Source organism: Hyperolius riggenbachi, chromosome 8 (assembly GCF_040937935.1).
Source record: "Hyperolius riggenbachi isolate aHypRig1 chromosome 8, aHypRig1.pri, whole genome shotgun sequence".
NCBI classification, from domain to species: domain Eukaryota; kingdom Metazoa; phylum Chordata; class Amphibia; order Anura; family Hyperoliidae; genus Hyperolius; species Hyperolius riggenbachi.
In genome coordinates, this window is record NC_090653.1 from 263718274 (window position 1) to 263737753 (window position 19480).

Here is a 19480-nt window from a genome sequence, read left to right on the forward strand (position 1 = left end):
ATGTTACTTGGCTGGCTGCTGGGGACAACCAAGTACTAATCACATTCTGGATCCCCACCACCATCCCCCCACTGGCATTCAGCAGGTGACTGAGATTACATGGGCCTTTTCTTTGCTGGAGGCATTCCCTAGTTTGAAGTATCTCTGCAGCTGATATTTCGGAGTTCGACGGTTAAGGGCTCTTTTCCACTATGAAATGCGATTGTGATCGCGATCACAATCGTGTTTCAATTTCCACCATGCGATTGCGATTGAGCTACTATACTCATTATAGTCCAGCTCAATTGCATACAAAACGCGGCAGGACGACGATTGCGCTTTGACCAAAATCGCATCGCAATCGGATCGCACTAAGAGCTCTTTTCCACTATGGAATGCGATCGCAATCGTGTTTCAATTTCCACCATGCGATTGCGATTGAGCTACTATACTCATTATAGTACAGCTCAATCGCATACAAAATGCGGCAGAATGACGATTGCGCTTTGACCAAAATCGCATCGCAATCGGATCGCACTAAGAGCTCTCTTCCACTATGGAATGCGATCGCAATCGTGTTTCAATTTCCACCATGCGATTGCGATTGAGCTACTATACTCATTATAGTCCAGCTCAATTGCATACAAAACGCGGCAGGACGACGATTGCGCTTTGACCAAAATCGCATCGCAATCGGATCGCACTTAGGGCCTTTTTCCACTGGCCTGCGATTTGCTTCTGATCGCAAATCGCAAGGTACATTAAACTAATGGAAACTGCAGCAGCAATTTCCATTAGTGCGATCCGATTGCGATGCGATTTTGGTCAAAGCGCAAACGTTGTCCTGCCGCGTTTTGTATGCGATTGAGCTGGACTATAATGAGTATAGTAGCTCAATCGCAATCGCATGGTGGAAATTGAAACGCGATCGCATTTCATAGTGGAAAAGAGCCCCAATGGAAATTGCTGCTGCAGTTTCCATTAGTTTAATGTACCTTGCGATTTGCGATCAGAATCAAATCACAAATTGCAGGCTAGTGGAAAAAGGCTCTATAACGGACCTGAACTCAGAATTTCTTCTCTGCTCTAACAGATAAGCAATGGCAAAATGACCTTTACAGAAAAATATTTCTTTGTTACAGCTGATGCAAATCCTGCAATACACCTGCAGCGTTTCTACTTCCTGCTTTCATGGAAGTGTTAACAAATTAGCTGCCCTGCCGAGGCTGCAAGCTGACACTACTGAGAGATCAAATTACAGTTGTGATTAGTCTCAGATGAGGGGTAATTGGACAGGCTAAACTCTCTGTAATGCTGGGTACACACGATGCGTATTGACGGTCGATTTTCCGTTTAATAGATTTTCCGATTAGTTTTTCCGCTGCATTTCGCGCTCAATTTTCTTATCTTCTCTTACAATTTCTATTCACTTCTATGAGAATTCGAGCGGTAAAACGTTTCAAAGTAATATCGGACATGACGGAAATTATCTATCGAACGCAAAGACGTATCGTGTGTACCTAGCATAAGATCCACTTTAATTTGAGCATCTAAATCTGCCTATATAAATACTAAATAATTACATGAAAACACTATTTGCTTAGAATATGAATTGACCATCTTGTTTCCCTCGGACTTCACTAGAATACAGGCCATACACTTGTTGATTTTTTTGCATAGATTTCCAGCTATATCGAATATGCTAGAAATCAGTGCCACAAATTATACCCGATCTATTGTTTTTGCTCGATTGGTATTGGGCCGGAGTGATTTTGTGATGAAAAATGTAGACAGCAAAGTTTAAACTCGCCTGTCCAATCCACGGTTCCTGTGTCTTCTGTCCCCGCTGACTGCTCCTTCCTGTCATTTCACTCACCACTTCTGGGGCGCCCATGTGATGTAACAAATGCTAGAGGCCTCTAGTGGTTACGTAAGGTACTTGCCACGGTGCCCTTGGTGTTTGGCCTCTATAGCATTTGTTGCATCACACCGGGGCACCCTGGAACTCCAGGGTGAAGTGACAGGAAGAAGCATCCGGTGGGGAGAGAAGACCTGGGAGCCATGCCACAGACAGGTGAGTGTAAGCTCCGGCTGCACTGTGCACAGGCCCGGGGGGAGGGAAGGGGGGATTCCATCCTCTCTGAGCAGGTAATGATCTGAGAGGGGTCCAGCTGAGGGCCACATTGACCTGTGTATCGCCACTGTAGGCCACCTAAACAAGTTTCACCTGTTTGAGATGAATCAACTGTATTTTCTTTTTCCTTCACAGCTAATACACCGTCCAACCCACCAGTTCCACCCAACCCACCAGCCACAGGACCGTCCGAACGAAACGCTGGCCCAGGATCGCCAAAATCAACGATCAGGAAACCCCCCAGTGATGCCCTCTTATTAGGTGAGGTATTGACCATTCCAGAGTGCTCTTATAAAGGCCAAATCTTTTCTTAGTTTCCATTTTTCTTTATTTTTCTCTTGGTGGATGAGGTCTGAGCAATATCTTTGCAAGTTTTTCCACAGGAGCACACTGGGCAATAGTCCAGGCTCAACGATCTCCAGGGCCCTCCAAGTAGGAAATTGTGGAGGTCAGAACAACATTACTTTCAGGGCACGGCCTCTCCTTTACTTTTGCCCATGGCCTTTAGCCTGGTACACACCTTCAACTTTGATTGGCCAATCAATGACTAATTTTACCACCTCCATGTGGTATCAAAATCTCTTGACCCCGATACTGCACAGAGGTGGTAAAATTGTCCAATCAAAATGAAAGGTGTGTACCAGGCTTTACTTCAGCTAAAACTGCCCCTGTGAAGGATAAGTACCTCTGTGTCACTTGTATTGCTGTCTTTGTTCTCATCAGAAAGATGTAGCTTTGGTTCCTGCCCAGTTGCGTGTGGTCCGGTATTCGTCATGGAGAGAATCCGAAGACATAATAACTAAAGTTGTTTAGGTGATACTTTTAATGACTAACAGTTTCAGAACTAATGGTTCTGATCCAGCTCTGAAACATGCCTGAAGAAGAAACTTAGTTTTGAAAGCTTGTAAAGGAATCTTGTACAGTTAAGGTAGCCATACACTGGTCGATTTGCCATCAGATTCGACCAACAGATAGATCCCTCTCTGATCGAATCTGATCAGAGAGGGATCGTATGGCTACCTTTACTGCAAACAGATTATAAACCGATTTCAGCCTGAAACCGTTCACAATCTGTTGTGGTGGTGCTGCCGCCGCTCCCCCCGCCCGCATGCCCGCATACATTATCTGCTCCGCCGGCACGACTCCAGTCCCCAGGTCTCCGCTGCTCCGTGTCCGCGCTGGTCTCCAGGTCCAGCATGCTTTACTTCTTCCTACCCGGCAGGAAGTTTAAACAGTAGAGCGCCCTCTACTGTTTAAACTTCCTGCCGGGCAGGAGGAACTGAAGCATGCCGGAGACCACAGCGGACACGGAGCAGCGGTGACCGGGGATAGTCGCGCCGGCGGAGCAGGTAATGTATTGCCGCTCTATTGCGTCGGTCGTTGGGCACTCGAACGCCGCTAGCGACGCGCTCCCTACCCGCGGGCGATAGACGGTAATTTTCCACACGGAGCGATCGACGGGATCGGACGAAATGGATCGAAATTCGGCGTGTAGCGCGAACGATTGGCAGCAGATTCGATCCCAGTGATCAGCGGCAAATCGGGCCAGTGTATGGCCAGCTTTAGTCATTAAAGATGTCACCTAAACAACTTTTGTTGTTATGTCTTCGGATCCTTTGGTTCCTGTCAATGTGACAATTAAAACCATGACAGGAAGTGGGGTGTGCGTTGCAGGCTGACAAGTGTGAACAGCTCCTATTTATAAAATGGGATCCGTTCAGTCAGTTTTGCGATGTTGTTTCTTTTTTTTCCGCTGAAGTGGGAACACAGCCTAGTCGTGAGCATGTGACACCTTTATCATCCTGCTTCAAGATATCATCTTGTGTATTGGTTTTCTTTTTGTTTTTATTATTTTTAATTTGTTTACCAGCTCTGCAAATAGGTTTTCAGTTGTTAGTAATCAAATCAAACCTGAAATAAGGACAGCAAATGAGATAAGGGGAACAATTATAAATAAAGAAATCAGCTCTGATGTAATCAGTAAGCAGCCGCCCGCTCTGTCTGACTTGTGCCTGACTGACTGAATTAGCCTGCGATTCTAAGATTCTGCTGATAGGTCGGCTGGAATCTGTCCTTGAGAATGTCAACCTCTTAAAGAATAATCTGCAAGTGACAATGAGGCCTAATTCGATTACTGATAGCAAAGCTGGCATCTGGGGGTCATTAGCAGGATTTTCTTCACAAAAACAATAAACATGGAGACTGTTGATAGCACAAATGGCTCCTATCATCATATTCATATAATCACACTGGGGAGCTGAGAGATGTAAGCACTAGGTGGCGCTTTAGCAGGTATGGCTTGACACTGAAAGCATTTAGCAGTGCCGATTGGCACTTTACTGCATCCGCTGGCGCCATCTCCGCACTCTTGCACACATTCTCCACATGGTTGCCAGCATATTGCGCATGGGCACATCTGTGACATCACACACAACCCCATTAGCAATACGCCGGAAAACCACGTGGAGCGAGTTTATGAGCAAAAGTGCGGAGAAAGAGCCAGGGGCGGACGACAACAGGTAAAGTATTCACACACAGGCACCCATTACTCCATAACAGCTTCCTGGTCAGCATGCTTGAAAGAACAAAGAGAAATCGAGAGCCCAATATGATGTAATATTGTTAAGTTGGTTGTGGTTTAAAGCAAAATATTTAGATATACTCACAAACATGGGTTACCCATAGGCAACCACTTCAAGTTCAGGTGGGGAGTATTAGAACCTGACCCCACTCAGGTTTTAAGGCCCCGTTCACACTGCACGCGTTTCCAGCCGCGTTTTGGAAATGCGTGCAGGTGGCCGACACGCACGACATCAGACATTGCATGCAGTGCAATGTCTGATGTTCACACTGCATGCGTTCCGGACCTGTGCGGTCCGGGAACGCATGCTGCACGCATTTTTTGTAAAAACGCGTGGCTGTCCCATTCACTTTTCAGTGATGGGATCAGCCACGCAACGCACACAAACGCGGATGGCGTGCGTTCGTACGCGTTGCGGTCCGCATGCGTTGCGGTCCGCGTTCTGCAGTCTGAACGGGGCCTAAGATGTCGCTCTCTGTAGATAGGAAATGGGTTAGCACCCCTCCACCAAGGGTGGAATCAAGATTTCAGCAAGGCTTGGTGTACAGAGGCGCCAGAGTAGAATAAAAACGTTTAAAAACTGTCTAAAAGAGGGGGATGTTCAGGTGGACTTACCTCCCTTGAAAATATAAAACTCAGTTGATTCACAATATATCAACACAAAAATGTTATTCAACTGCACTTAGTGCAACACGTTTCGCAGGTGTGATCCTGCTTCATCAGGCAAACAGGAGCATAAAAGAGAGACGCTCACTTCTGTGGTTGCCTGATGAAGCAGAACCACACCTGCGAAACGCGTTGCACTAAGTGGAGTTGAATAAAATGTTTGTATTGATATATTGTGACTCAATTGAGTTTTATATTTTTGAGGGAGGTAAGTCCACCTGAACATCCCCCTCTTTTAGACTGTTTTTAAACATTTTTATTCTACTCTGGCGCCTCTGTACAGTGTACACCAAGCCTTGCTGAAATCCTGGTCAGCACACTGATAAACTGTAACCAGGGCTGTGGAGTCGGTACAAAAATCTTCCGACTCCTCAGTTTATGAAATCATGACTCTGACTCCAACTCCGGGTAACCAAAATGGCCCGGACTCCTCAACTCCGACTCCTTAGTCTAATATTTAACAGGGCTGTGGATTTTGTACAATAATCACCCGACTCCGACTCCTCAGTTTATGAAACCACGACTCCAACTCCGGCTCCACAGCCCTGACTGTAATGGCCCGTACTCACGGGCTGCAAATGTTGCCTGTCGCCAGCACACGTGAGCGTGTGGGCGACAGGCCGGCGACAGCTCCTCGCCAGGTCCCTCCGCGTACACACGCGGAAGAGGGACCAGCGGCGAGGCGGAAGCTGTCGCCGACGTTCCTCCTCCCTCCGCCGGAAGCTCCATATACTTTAATAGAGGTTGCTGTCGCTAGTCCGTGTACTCACGCGGACTAGCGACAGTTGCGGCGGAAGTGCGGCGGCGACTGTCGCCATGCGATTGAAACTTTCAATCGCATGGCGACATGAGCGACGGGCGACAGTTCGGGGTGCGCGCGCGTGCAACGGCCCATACTCACGGGCGACCTGTCGCCGCAACACGCGCGCGCCGCGTGTTTAGGCGACAAAAGTCCCTCGTGAGTATGGGCCATTACATCACCCACTTGAGCCATAGGTAAACCTGGACATTACCTTGCTCATCAGTTGTGCTTTCAGTTATAACTGACAGCATCTGATATATAACCAACAGCAACTGATATGTTTCAGTTCTGACAAAATCTTGTCAGAACTGGAAGGGATTAGAAAATGGTGAGCTTCTGAGAGGAACTGACAGCGAGGTAACTATGTAATATTTATTTGCAGGTACATCGTGTTTATTTAATTTTACACAGTTCAGGTTCACTTTAACACTGAGTAGATCAGAGAAGCCCTCAGACTCTTTGGTTGCTGCCTGTGCTGGATAGATAGGATGTCCATGAGGGTCTGGGCAGAGTGTGAAATAAAGAGGACCTGCTGAGCCAGCCTGATCGCTCTCTCCTGAGCTTATTATGTAACAAACCCCTCCAATCTCTTCCCTGACTTAATTGCTGTATTGTGTCTCCCAGCAGCCAGTCCTGCAGTCTGTGCCTTTGACTTTACTCAGGAACAATACAGGAGCTGTCAGGCAACAGGACAATGCATTGTGGGGAATGATTTATAGCCTCTTTACAGTTCAGGTTGATAGGCCCATGCTGTGCGCACTGCTGGTGGGGTGTCATTTTACTGTAAACAATTTCCCTCTTGCTTCACCCAGTGACATCATTGCCTGTGGGGGGTCAGGGAAATCTCCTGTAGCTAGTATGAGGTCCATCAACCTCCCCCCTCCCCCTTCCCAGGGTTCCACAGTCCACTTAGAGGGTCTGCTGGAGGATGTGTCAGCTTAGGCCTAGTACAATGAGGGGATCTGTAGGTAATCTTCTGGGCAACTGATCCATGCAATCTATCTCCTGGAATGTAGGTGATACAACTGGAATGACAGCAGCAGTTATATCACATGGCAGCTGCAGCTATACCCCGCCCACATGACAGCTGCAGCTATACCCCGCCCACATAACAGTTGCAGCTGTACCCCGCCCACATAACAGCTGCAGCTATACCCCTCCAACATGACATAGCAGCAGCTGTACCCCGCCCACATAACAGCAGCAGTTGTACCCCACCGACATGACAGCAGCAGCTGTATCCCCCCACATGACACGTGCCTATGAATCTGCCGCCGTAATGCCGATAAACTGCTTACCCTGCTCCTGCATATGTCCCGGCGGCGTTAATTATTATTGACACATGACAGCAGCAGCTATACCCCACTCACATGACTTTAACCGGCCCACATGACAGCAGCATCTATATTCCACCCACATGACTGCTGCAGCTTTAGTCTGCCCACATGGCGCCAGCAGCAATATCCAGCGCACATGACAGCTGCTCCCCATGGTGGTGGCAGCAGCAAAAATGTCGCCCACATGGTGGTGGCAGCAGCAATATATTTGCTTACATGGCAGCAGCAGTATCCCGCCCATATGGCAGCAGCAGCAATATCCCACCCACATGATAGCAGCAGCTATATATCCTGCCCACATAGCAGCAGCAATATCCTGCCTAAATGACAACAGCAGCTATATCTCGTCCACATGGCAGCAGCAGCAGTTGTATCCGCTCATATGGCAGCAGCAGTTGTATCCGCTCATATGGCAGAAGCAGCTATATCCTGCACATGTGGCAGCAGCAGCTATACCCTGCCCATATGGTAGCAGCTATATCGTGTCTCCTTGACAGCAGCAGCTGCAGAGGCATATCTAGAGGGGTACAGGCATAACTCGTGCCACAGCGACATGGGCGCCTGCCCCTGTGCTGCACTGCCAAGCCTGTCCCTGTGCTGCGCCCCTATGCCTGCTGTACCGGCCCATTATCTGGGGAAAATGGCTACTTAACTAATGTATGTAGGGCACATTTGGTTTCGTGTTGGAAAATAGGACTGCAAGGGAATAAGAAGAGATATTTCCAAAAAAGTAACTTCAGCAACTCCTGAGCCCAAAAACACATGTAACCATAACACATGTACACGAGAAAGGATGCTGGTTTAGAGAGGAAGGGGGCTCTGACAGGGGTTGGGAGGGGGGGGGGGCTTGCGCAATTTCAGTGTTTGCCATAGGCTCTATATTACCCAGAAACGCCCCTGAGCAGCTGTATCCCGCCCACATTACAGTAGCAGCTATACTCCGCCCACATGACAGCAGCAGTTGTGTCCACTCATATGGCAGCAGCTGTATCCCGCCCACATAACAGTAGCAGCTATACTCCACCCACATGACAGCAGAAGCAATATTACACCCACACAACAGCAGCAGCTATAACCCGCCCACATGACAGCGCCCAAATGACAGCGTGACAGAGAACGGTATTTAGAATTTAAGAATAGTATAAAACAGCATTGTAATACTGTAATGATGTATGAAATACATTTTATTGACTAAATGTAATGGATTAGGTCATGTAATTTGTTGTTGGTTTTTCTCCTGTGTGTGTCTGCAGGGGTGGTGGTGGGGTGTGCTGTCGCTGGTCTACTGGCTTTGATGGTTGCTGGCATATGTTGGTGCAGGTAACGTATATCTTATTGCATTAATCTGTTATATAAGCAGTCTTCTGTATAGTAAGTGGTGGCACTTAGATTCTGGGTATCCCAAAGCCTCCATCATTTCCCCAACAAGTTATAAAACAAACCCCTGGCATGTGATTGACTAAGCAGTATAAACATTTTCTGCCACGGAGGCTGCGTACCTGTAAAAGTAGCCGTACATCTACTGATGTTGGGCAGATTCGACCAAGAGACAGATTACTCTCTGATCAAATCTGATTACGGAGAGATCTGTCAGCTGCCCATACACTGAAAGCCGATTCCCAATCGATTTCATGCTGAAATCAATCAGGAATCAGCCTTGTGACGCCGCCTCGCTGGCCTATCGCTGTCCCCCCTAATATCAAATGTGCCCCCCTCCCCGGTGCACTATATTTTACCTGTCCGTGTCTGATACTAGCTCCATCCTCTGTCCATAAACGTGCCCCACGTGTAACCTCACACACGCACTTACGTTACTCTGGCAACCACGTGGGGTGTGTGTATGGATGGAGGGCGGAGCCAGCAGCGGACAGGTATGGTTATTGCCTTTTTTGTTTGACTAGAATCGATCTCTTGTATAATCGGACCCCTCCCAACCCAGGACGGCTTTAAAGCCTCGTACCGACGCCTGACTAAAGTCGGCCGAGGCGGGTGATAACAACCACTTCAGCAGATAGTCAGGCGTATGCACAGAGGCCCCCAACCAGCGGCGGCCGCTCGGCAAGCGATCTGCCTGGCGTATACACTTAGCCAAATGGCGGACACGTTCTTTGAAGACGCCGCTCGACCACCACATGACGTCACATTTGCCGCTCGGTTGTCCCTCTGCTCCCCCCATACACATAGCAACAGAAGGTGTTGTCAGCTACACAGTACAGGCCAGCCCAGCGATGTCGCCCAAGGGGATCGGGTCCCCATCCCCGACGGGGATGGGGACCCGATCAATTGTTAGGTGTGTACGCACCTTAAAGAGAATCTGTATTGTTAAAATTGCACAAAAGTAAACATACCAGTGTGTTAGGGGACATCTCCTATTACCCTCTGACACAATTTCGCCGCTCCCCGCCGCATTAAAAGTAGTCAAAAACAGTTTTAAAAAGTTTGTTTATAAACAAACAAAATGGCCACCAAAACAGGAAGTAGATTGATGTACAATATGTCCACACATAGAAAATACATCCATACACAAGCAGGCTGTATACAGCTTTCCTTTTGAATCTCAAAAGATCATTTGTGTGTTTACCTTCTGTCCCCTTCTGGAGTGTGCATAGAGGAACAGACCAGCACGGATGAGTTTGCAGCCTTACAGACACAAGCCGACAAGTCTGACAGGGGAAAGATACATTGATTTATTACAGAGACCGTGATAGTACAAAGTGCTGCAGTGAGCCAGAACATATTAGAATAGGTTTAGGAACTTGTAGGATGGTAGAAAAAACGTTGTAATTTTTGTTACAGAGTCACTTTAAGGCCTGGTGCATGCCATGCAATTTATTTTTTGAAGATCCAACTTCCAATCACAATATATAAGGACAATATTTTATTTGGAAATAAAGGTATCTTTTTCAGTTTTGCATCCATCACGAATTACAAGCCCTTATTTGCAAAAAAAAAATAACATTAATATACCCTCATGACATACATATTAAAAAAAGTTTGGTCCCTATTTATGTTTTTTTTTTTATGTATTACTTTATATATAAATATATACAGTATATACATATATATTGATTTTTCCATTTCTTTGGTTCACAGAATGCGTAAAGAGATTAAACTAGCAGAGAAGACGGATTATCCAGCATACAGAGAGTCTCCGCCTCCGCCGTACGAGAAGACATCGGTATGTCCTATGGCAGCGAATAATATATGGCTGTGCTACCTGTGATCGCAAGATTGCTGGGCACAAGCCAGCCAAACCAGAATCCATTTCCTGCCCATAGTCTAGAAATCCTAAGTCTTTCTAAACGTGCCCATTAACTGTACAATTTTTCCTTCAGATTCAATCTTTCGATGCTATTTTTATGATCGAATTATAAAGAAAACTGCCGTGTGTGACGCAAATAGATGTGAAGCGATTCTTTGGTGATTGGAAAAGGAAAAAGTATCGACCCAAAAGTTGGAGCGAATTGGAATGTAAAACCTTCTTAAATTCTTGCATTAATGGGAACAATCGATAATTGCTTTCGAATTAGTATCATTTGTTCAAATTGCGTCTAAAGATCGAATCTGAAGGAAAAGTTGTACAGTTTATGGGCACCTTAAAGGTAGCCATACACCCAATGTTTCAAAAAAAAGATCAATCCCTCTGTGATTCTGATCAGAGAGGGATCTACTCCTTCCACACACTGCACATTGATTTTCAATAGATTTCAGCATGAGATCGAGTTTCACTTCTCAGCTCTTTCTGCTTCTCAGCTCAGTTTCAGCAGTTTGCCAACGTTTATTAAATGTATCTGACAAAGGAATGTAAACAAAAGATAATGTCATCACCTCTTCGGATGTTGCCAGAAGCCGAGGGCTGGTTCACACTTGACGATTTTTGAGCACTTTGCTGACCGCTGGTGATCAGCAAAGCGCTGCTACTAATGTATCCCTATGGATACATTCACACTGCAGCGGTTGACATTTCGATCAATAGCAAACGCTCTGCATGAAGCGTTTCAGGGGCGATTGCGTTGTTATTCTCATTCTATTGAACGGGAATAACTAGCGCAAGTCGCGCTGAATCGTGAGATTTTGGAGGCAAATCGCGATTATGGAGCCAATCGCGGGCTAGCGGCGCTCCATGCGTCGAGTGTGAACGAGCACTGAAGCCAGGAGCTTTTCACTGAAGAACAAAGTGCTGTGTTTAACCATTTGTGTACTGTTCTGCTAAAAAAAAAAAAATTGCGGTAGTAGATTTTATGCTTTAAATAATCGTTTAGAACAAAGAGGAAATGACGAGTTTCATAGTACTTTAATTTTAAAGTGGACGTGAACTCTAAACACATAGAGGGTGAATTTCTCTCAGTTTTCCTTCTGTCCTGTGCAAGAGAGTTTAGCCTGTCTAATTCCCCCTCATCTGTGATTAAGCAAAAGTTGTAATTTGATTTCTCAGCTGTCAGCTGACTGCCAGAGATCTAATTGGTAAACACAGGATGCTAACAGTATAGGGGCCCATACACCTAACGTTTTTCCCACCGATATACAGCAGATTGAAATCGTTGCGCAAATGCTGACAGAACGATCGATTTCTGTCCGAAATCAATCGTTCCCGTCGATCCGTCCGTGCGGAAGATTTTGCTCGATCGCCGGCGGGTCGGGGGTGCGTCGATAGACGACCGACGCTAGCGGCAATACATTACCTGATCCAGCTGGCGCGAGTCCCTCGGTCTCCGCTGTCGTCTTCTCCACTGGGCTCCGGGTTCCGGCTGGCTACACTTCCTGTCCCGGCAGGAAGTTTAAACAGTAGAGCACCCTTTACTGTTTAAACTTCCCCGCACAGAAAGAAGTGAAGCCAGCCGGAACCCGGCGCCCAGCGGAGAAGACGACAGCGGAGACCGGGGGACTCTCGCCGGCCGAATCAGGTAATGTATAGCTGGCGGGCAGGCGGCTTCAGCGACAGCTTCACAGATTGTGATCGGTTTCAGGCTGAAATTGATTCACAATCTGTTTGCAGTAAAGGCAGCCATACCATCCCTCTCTGATCAGATTCGATCAGAGAGGTATCTATCTGTTGGTCGATCTGATGGCAAATCGACCAGTGTATGGCCAACTTATGTCTTCTTCCATGAAAGCAGGAAGTAGGCAAGGATTTGTATCAGCTGTAACCATTTTTTTTTCTTTAAAGGTTATTATGCTTTTAGAGCAGGGAGGAAGTTCTGAGTTCAGGTCCGCTTTAATCATCTAATGGTAATCAATTACAAATGGCTGGTGCAGTTATAATGTATGTTATACGGATTTTTATGCGGAGTCATTCCATAAGTCGTGTACAGAGATCAGAATGTTGCCAGCCGCAGCTATCCTGTGTGATTGTTTCATGCAGTAGACCCATCCGTACTGGCAGCATGCCTTGTTTTATTTCAAGTAATTATACTTTTCATGTTTGCTTTATCGTATCTTACATATATATGTATTTATTTGCAGCCCGGTGATAAGAAATTGGCTCAGAATGCCCAGATGTATCACTACCAGCATCAGAAACAGCAGATGATATCCATGGAGAAGTAAGTGATGGTCGCACTGCGATTTTGATTGTGTCTGTGCTTTAAGGTGGCCACACATCAGGCGACTTGGAGGCAGATCGACCATCCGATTCAGTTATTATAATCACATCTGATGAAACTTGGTGCAGCCAAGAGCATGGCCGATCGACGATGCAACCAATCTCATGCTAAGTATAGAGTACTGGGAAAAGAAAACCAAGACGGGAGCCCAAATTGTGCAGTATGTCACAGGTAGAGGGATAAGTAGGAGTGCTCGAGAAAGGAATACTCACAAAGGTGGGTTGCACACGGGGCAGCCGAGCACTTTAAGCAGGTGGAGTGTCTTATACCCGACTCCACTCGTGTATGCCAGCAATCCTGGAGGCGGTCGCTCTCTTGATCAAGAATCTTATGAACTCTAAAACCATAAGGTATTGGGATTCCACCTCAGGTTTGGTGCATGGGACGCCCCTCACTGGACCGTGGAGAGGAGTATGACACAGAAGGGGGTAAAGAGGCGCCCAATAGAGTATAAAAGCGCTAAAAACAATAAAGGATTGAGGTGGCTTACCTCATGGATGACAACTCACTTTAAGTGGAAATATTTAATGATAATAAGCACAGGCAACGCGTTTCGTGGGACCTAACCCACTTCCTCAGGCCAAATAAAGTGCCGCTGCAGTCAAAAAGCTGCATTCAAAAAGGCACTCCGAATACTGCTTTTTGACTGCAGCGGCACTTTATTTGGCCCGAGGAAGTTGGCTAGATTCCACGAAACGTGTTGCCTGCGCTTATTGTCATTAAATATTACCACTTTAAGAGGAACTCCAGTGAAAATAATGTGCTTCGTTTTTACAATAATTATGTATAAATTATTTAGTCAGTGTTTGCCCATTGTCAAATCTTGTAAATCCCTGATTTACATTCTGACATTTATTACATGGTGACATTTTTACTGTGGGCAGGTGATGTAGCTGCTGCTTGCTTTTTTGGCAGCTGTATACAGCTATTTCCCACAATGCAGCAGGGTTCCCAGACAGGAAACTGCCAGGAGTACCACAGTCCTCAGTGTCTTGTGGGAGGGGTTTCATCACAATATCAGCCATACAGCGCCCCCTGATGGTCTGTTTGTGAAAAGGAATAGATTTCTCATGTAAAAGGGGGTAGCAGCTACTGATTGGGATAAAGTTCAATTCTTGGTCGGAGCTTCTCTTTAAACTGAGTTGTCGTCTATGAGGTAAGCCACCTCAATCCTTTATTGTTTTTAGCTCTTTTATACTCTGTTGGGCGCCTCTGTACCTCCTTCAGTTTCATGCTAAAATTGGTCGCATGTATTGATCGGACATGCTTTAAGAAGTAGGGACAGCTTGCTCAATCAGGTGCATGGCGGTAACAGCGAGCGATATTGGGATGAGCAAGAGAATCACTGGCGGTGTCCCCCAATGTAAAATGTTCCCGCCCAGAGCAGTATACTTTACCTGTCCGTTGCTGGCTCCGGGCTCTGTCTACATACATGCGTTCCACTTGGTTGCCGGCGTCACACCCTTACCCATGTATACTCCGGCAGCACGTAGGGGGCATGTATACGGATGGAGCCTGGAGCCAGCGACGGACAGGTGAAGTATACTGCACCGGGCGGGAACATTTTACATGAATAGGGGCAGTGCACGAGGCAGCGGATGCTTGGTCACAAGGCCGATTCCCTAGAGATTTCATGCTAAAATTGATCGGTGTATGGGCATGTGGTGTATGGCCAGCCGACAGATCTCTCTCCAATCAGATTTGATCAGATAGAGATCTTTCTCTTGGTCGAACCTTCCCTCTGATACAGCCCATGTTCCCCCATAAAATGTTTTGTTCTGGACATAGTGGCCCCACTGTTACTGGGGTGGGGTTTCCTAGTGGCCACATTCGTTACTAGCAGAGTGGACTTTGGGGGCTAGTGGCTGGAAAGTGTAATGGTTAAGGGCTCTGCTTCTGGAACGGGAGTCATGGGTTTGAATCTCATCTCTTCCTGTTCAGTAAGCCAGCACCTATGCTGTAAGGAGTCCTTGGGCTAGACTCCCTAACACTGCTATTGCCTATAGAGCGCCAGGAGTAAAGCTCAAAATATATGTTCTGTATCTTGTCTATCAAAGTGGTATCATGGCTCCTAAGATTTGTAGTATAGTTAATCTATACGTCTGGCAGCATACCAAACACATATGAAAATAATATCGGTAGTTTGAAGTGTTCCTGAACTTTTATATATTATATATAGCTTTTATATATTCTTCTTCCAGACAGTTTACTGTACACCAAGTTTTTGCGTTTTGTTTTTTGACACAATAAAGTTTTTTTTTTTGTATGCAATAACTTTAGTAAAATGTGTCTTTTATTGCTCGTTTTAGAAATAAAGATGACCCGAAGCATTCAGACTCAGCCGTGACATCAGACGAGGAGAATGAAGATGGGGACTTCACTGTGTACGAGTGTCCAGGCCTGGCCCCGGTGAGTTTGTAATGCAGATATGAGATTGCTGCTGGCCCACTTAAAAGGAATCTAAGGGTAGCCAGATCGACCATTACATCGATCCCTCTCTGATGGAATCTGATCAGAGAGAAATCTGTTGCCTGCCCACACACTGCACAGCGATGTCCAGTAGATTTCACCAAGAAATCGGCCTAGGGTTTCCGCCTCCCGGGCCGCCCTCTAAGTGTATACCTGTGTGTGTCTACAATACCTCCCCCTTTGCAACCAAGATTTTGCCAGCATTCCCGTTTGATCCTTTCGGCTCAAAATCAGTTGCAAGATCAGTCAGCTATGTTGCAACACCGATTCTCTTCTGAATTCATAAAATTATTGAATTGGAAGGTCAATCAGGCTACAATATCAAGTATTGTATGGCCATCTTAAAGTGTACCAGAGGCGAGCGTTGCTAAATGTTTTATACGTACCAGGGGGCTTCCTCCAGCTGTGTCCGTGCAGATTGCTCCCCCGCCGCGGTCTAAAGCCTCCTAGATCGTCCGCTATCAGCTCCATTCTCCGCGGCTCGCTCCCACGGCTCTGCAGTAGTAGTAGTAGTAGTAGTACTGGGCACAGAATGGTCCTGGTGACAGGAGAGCAGCAGGACATGCGATGTACGCCCAATACCGGACGATCTAGGAGGCTTTAGACTGCGGAGAGGCAGCGATTTGCGCGGACGGGGCTGGAGGAAGCCCCAGGTAGGTATAAAACTTTTAGCAACCGTCCACACAGGGCCACCTTAAAGGGGAACTTTTACCAAGGATTGAACTTCATTCCAATCAGTAGTTGATACCCCTTTTCCCACGAAAAATCTTTACCTTTTCTCAAATAGATCATCAGGGGACTATGTGGCTGATATTGTAGTGAAACTCCTCCCACAGTGTGTTGTCATGACCATGGCCCTAACCGTTTGCTGTTTGTGAACCTTGTTGCATTGTGGGAAATAGCAATTTTTTTTAACTGCCCAGCAAGCAAAACTTCCCTCTACTAAAGATGTCACCACCAGTGATACATCTCAGAATGTATATCAGGGCGAGGAAAGGTTTTACTATGGGTAAACACTGACTAAATTTAATGTTGGAGTATCAACAGTATTATTACCTTAAACTGCAGTATAGTAAAACAACCACAAGATGTCACTGTGTGTACAACTTGATGGTGATCTGAATTGTCATTTTCCTGTATTCACTCTATATTCTCTCTGTTCTAAGCAAGCAACACTTCCTGATGGTTGTGTATGATATATGTCTGCATTAGAGATGGGAAGTCCGGATCTTTTCAATGATTCGGATGATTCGAATCGGATCATTGAAAAGATCCGGATCTTTGATCCGAATCTCGAATCATTTTACTAGGGAAGCATTCGGGGGTGAAATGACTAGCAGGACAGGACTTTCCCTGCTGTGGACAGAGAAGGGCAGGGAGTGGACAGAGAAAGGAGGAGGTGGACGAAAAGGGGTGAGCAGAGAGCACAAATGTTGTTTTGCCCACATTACCCACATGTTGCAATATATTTCACCTATGTGTGCATCTGTATACTTTGAATGCAAACGTCTCACAGTGAAGGAAAGCATTCCCCTTCTCACCTCCAACACTCATCATAAATGTAGGGAGAAGTTAAGTGCAGCTGTATAGAGCAGAGTGCAGGAGGATCATATTGCACAGCAATCACAGTGCCTGCCCTGTCCTAGCCCAGCACGCTGTCTACAAAGTTACTGAGCTGTGCTGTGCTGAGCCAAAAGCTTCCAATGTGTTCACTGCACAACTACGGAACAGACAGCCTATAATGAGCAGCACATTTCAGCCAGTATGTGTGCTCTACACATATCTGGCAGTGGCACCCATGTCCCCTCTCTCTCATCTACCTGTCTCCCTGCAAGGCTGCCTCCCCTTCAACAGAGCGATCCATCTCTGTTCTGCTTCCAGGACCCCCCCTGCTCGCTGAGAGGGGGCGTGCCACTCCTGGCTCCACCCCCTTTGTGATCCGAATCGTTCACCTTGATGATCCAGATGATTTGACTCACAAAAGAGATTCGGATCAAAGATCCGAATCGTTTATGATCCGGACAACACTAGTCTGCATATTTTCCTTCAGTAGAGAGTTCTAACTTGTTATACTGGGTGCCTATCTGTGTCTACAGAACACCGTGCTCCCAACCAAATAATCTATACATTGATATTGTAAAAAATAAGCAATTCTATTCATTATGTTTTTTTCCACTACAATTCCTTTTTTAGATACAGTTAAGTAAATTGAAAAAAGCAAGCTTCCCTGTGCCTGAGACTTTTGGAATGCGCTAATTAGAAAAAAAAATTCTACAGGTGTCCTGGCCAATAAACTAGTATTTATATATAAATGCGGTCAGGTCCAGCTGCTACCCTCCCCTCCCCGTCCCTTGGTCTTTGTAGTATCGATCACCGGGGCCGCCGCGCACCTGATCAAGCACCTGCTTCTGAGATTTTTGACCGACTTCGGCCTGAAATTGATTGAAACATCGACCGGGCTGACATGTTTCAGCACCAACTTTCATTTGATAATTTTATTGGTCTATCGGCCTGCAAAATTGTCTGTCTTAGCCACATTTGGGTTGATGGCTGCCCGATTCTGGGCCAGCAGAGCGGTACAGTAATGAGGCTGCATTAGCTTCTCATCTCTGCTGTGGTCTCCTGTAATATCAGCGGGGCAAGGTGGCAAACAAGGTATATCAGGTACATATTGACTCTTTACTATCTGGTTGCCATGGATGCTTCACCACATGCATTCCTCTATGCCTGCCTGTATTTGCATTGGAGGACACTGGCTGAATCCTGATAGGATGCACTGGGATCAAATAAAAGGGGTTTTGCTCCCTCTGTCACTTGTTTGCCAACTTGCCTGGTGACATTTGTACCTGACATGAACAATGCAGCCTTTGATTAGGCTTGTCACAGAGTAATTGCTGCAGTGACAAAGGCTCAGCAGGAGGGCCCTGATATATGGCTGGGACAGGATCAAACCAGACTGCTGCATGGGAAGACCTGCAGCTGTTTTGTCTTTGGGATGAAATGGCCATCCTCCTCCTCTGTTTATTGATGTCAGTGAGATGCTGACAAGATCAATTTTTATGTATTTATTTTAGTATTTATATAGCGCTGACATCTTCTGCAGCGCAGTGCAGAGTATAGTATATTGTCTTGTCACTAACTGTCCCTCAGAAGGGCTCACAGTCTAGTCCCTACCATAGTCCTATGTCTATGTATGTATCGTGTAGTGCATGTATCATAGTCTAGAGGCGCGTACACACGCCGGACTTTTTCAAACTACGGGTCGTCAAAACTGTCCGTGGGGTGATCGCTCTGATGACAATTGCACATGAGTACAAGCTTTCGCCGGACTGTTAAGACTGGTTTTGACAGTCTCATCAGTCTGATTAACGCTGGTACTCGCATGCAACTGTCGTCAGAACGACCACCCCGCGGACAGTTCTGACGACCCGTAGTTTGAAAAAGTCCTGCGTGTGTACGCGCCTTAGGGCTAATTTAGGGGATAGCCAATGAACGTATCTGTATGTTTTTAGGATGTGGGAGGAAACCGGAGTGCCCGGAGATCACTGTCTTTTAACTAATGTATATGATAATTAATTCATACCAGATATGTGCTGCCCAGCTAGGCAATGGATAATGGACCATTACCTCTCCATAAGTAATGGAGAGGTAATGATATTTAAGAATATCAGGTTGGAAAGGTGGGGGTATAGTTAGGTTATACAGTGGGAATAGTATTTAATAATAATGCTGGGGGGGGTGGATTTGAAATTCCACACACACGTCAATTTGAAATAGTATTCAGCTTTTTTTTAAAATACATTTATAAAAACGAACCTTAACATTTGTTAAAAAAAAGTCCACTCAGTCTTATAAGTTTATTGATAAAAAGATATATTGGGGACAGTGGTGAATTTTTATTGAGCATGC

General features: G+C 46.1%; 1 protein-coding gene across 2 annotated transcripts in view; it reads left to right on the forward strand.

The window, feature by feature from the left end:
• Positions 1 to 19480, forward strand: part of NPDC1 (neural proliferation, differentiation and control 1) — a 179428-nt gene that overhangs the window by 154344 nt on the left and 5604 nt on the right. For both annotated transcript variants that reach the window (XM_068248766.1, XM_068248767.1), the window contains 5 exons: positions 2249 to 2374; positions 8753 to 8819; positions 10593 to 10677; positions 12963 to 13042; positions 15412 to 15511. In XM_068248766.1, coding sequence (XP_068104867.1) covers positions 2249 to 2374; positions 8753 to 8819; positions 10593 to 10677; positions 12963 to 13042; positions 15412 to 15511 — 458 coding nt within the window. The remainder of the gene's footprint in view (positions 1 to 2248; positions 2375 to 8752; positions 8820 to 10592; positions 10678 to 12962; positions 13043 to 15411; positions 15512 to 19480) is intronic.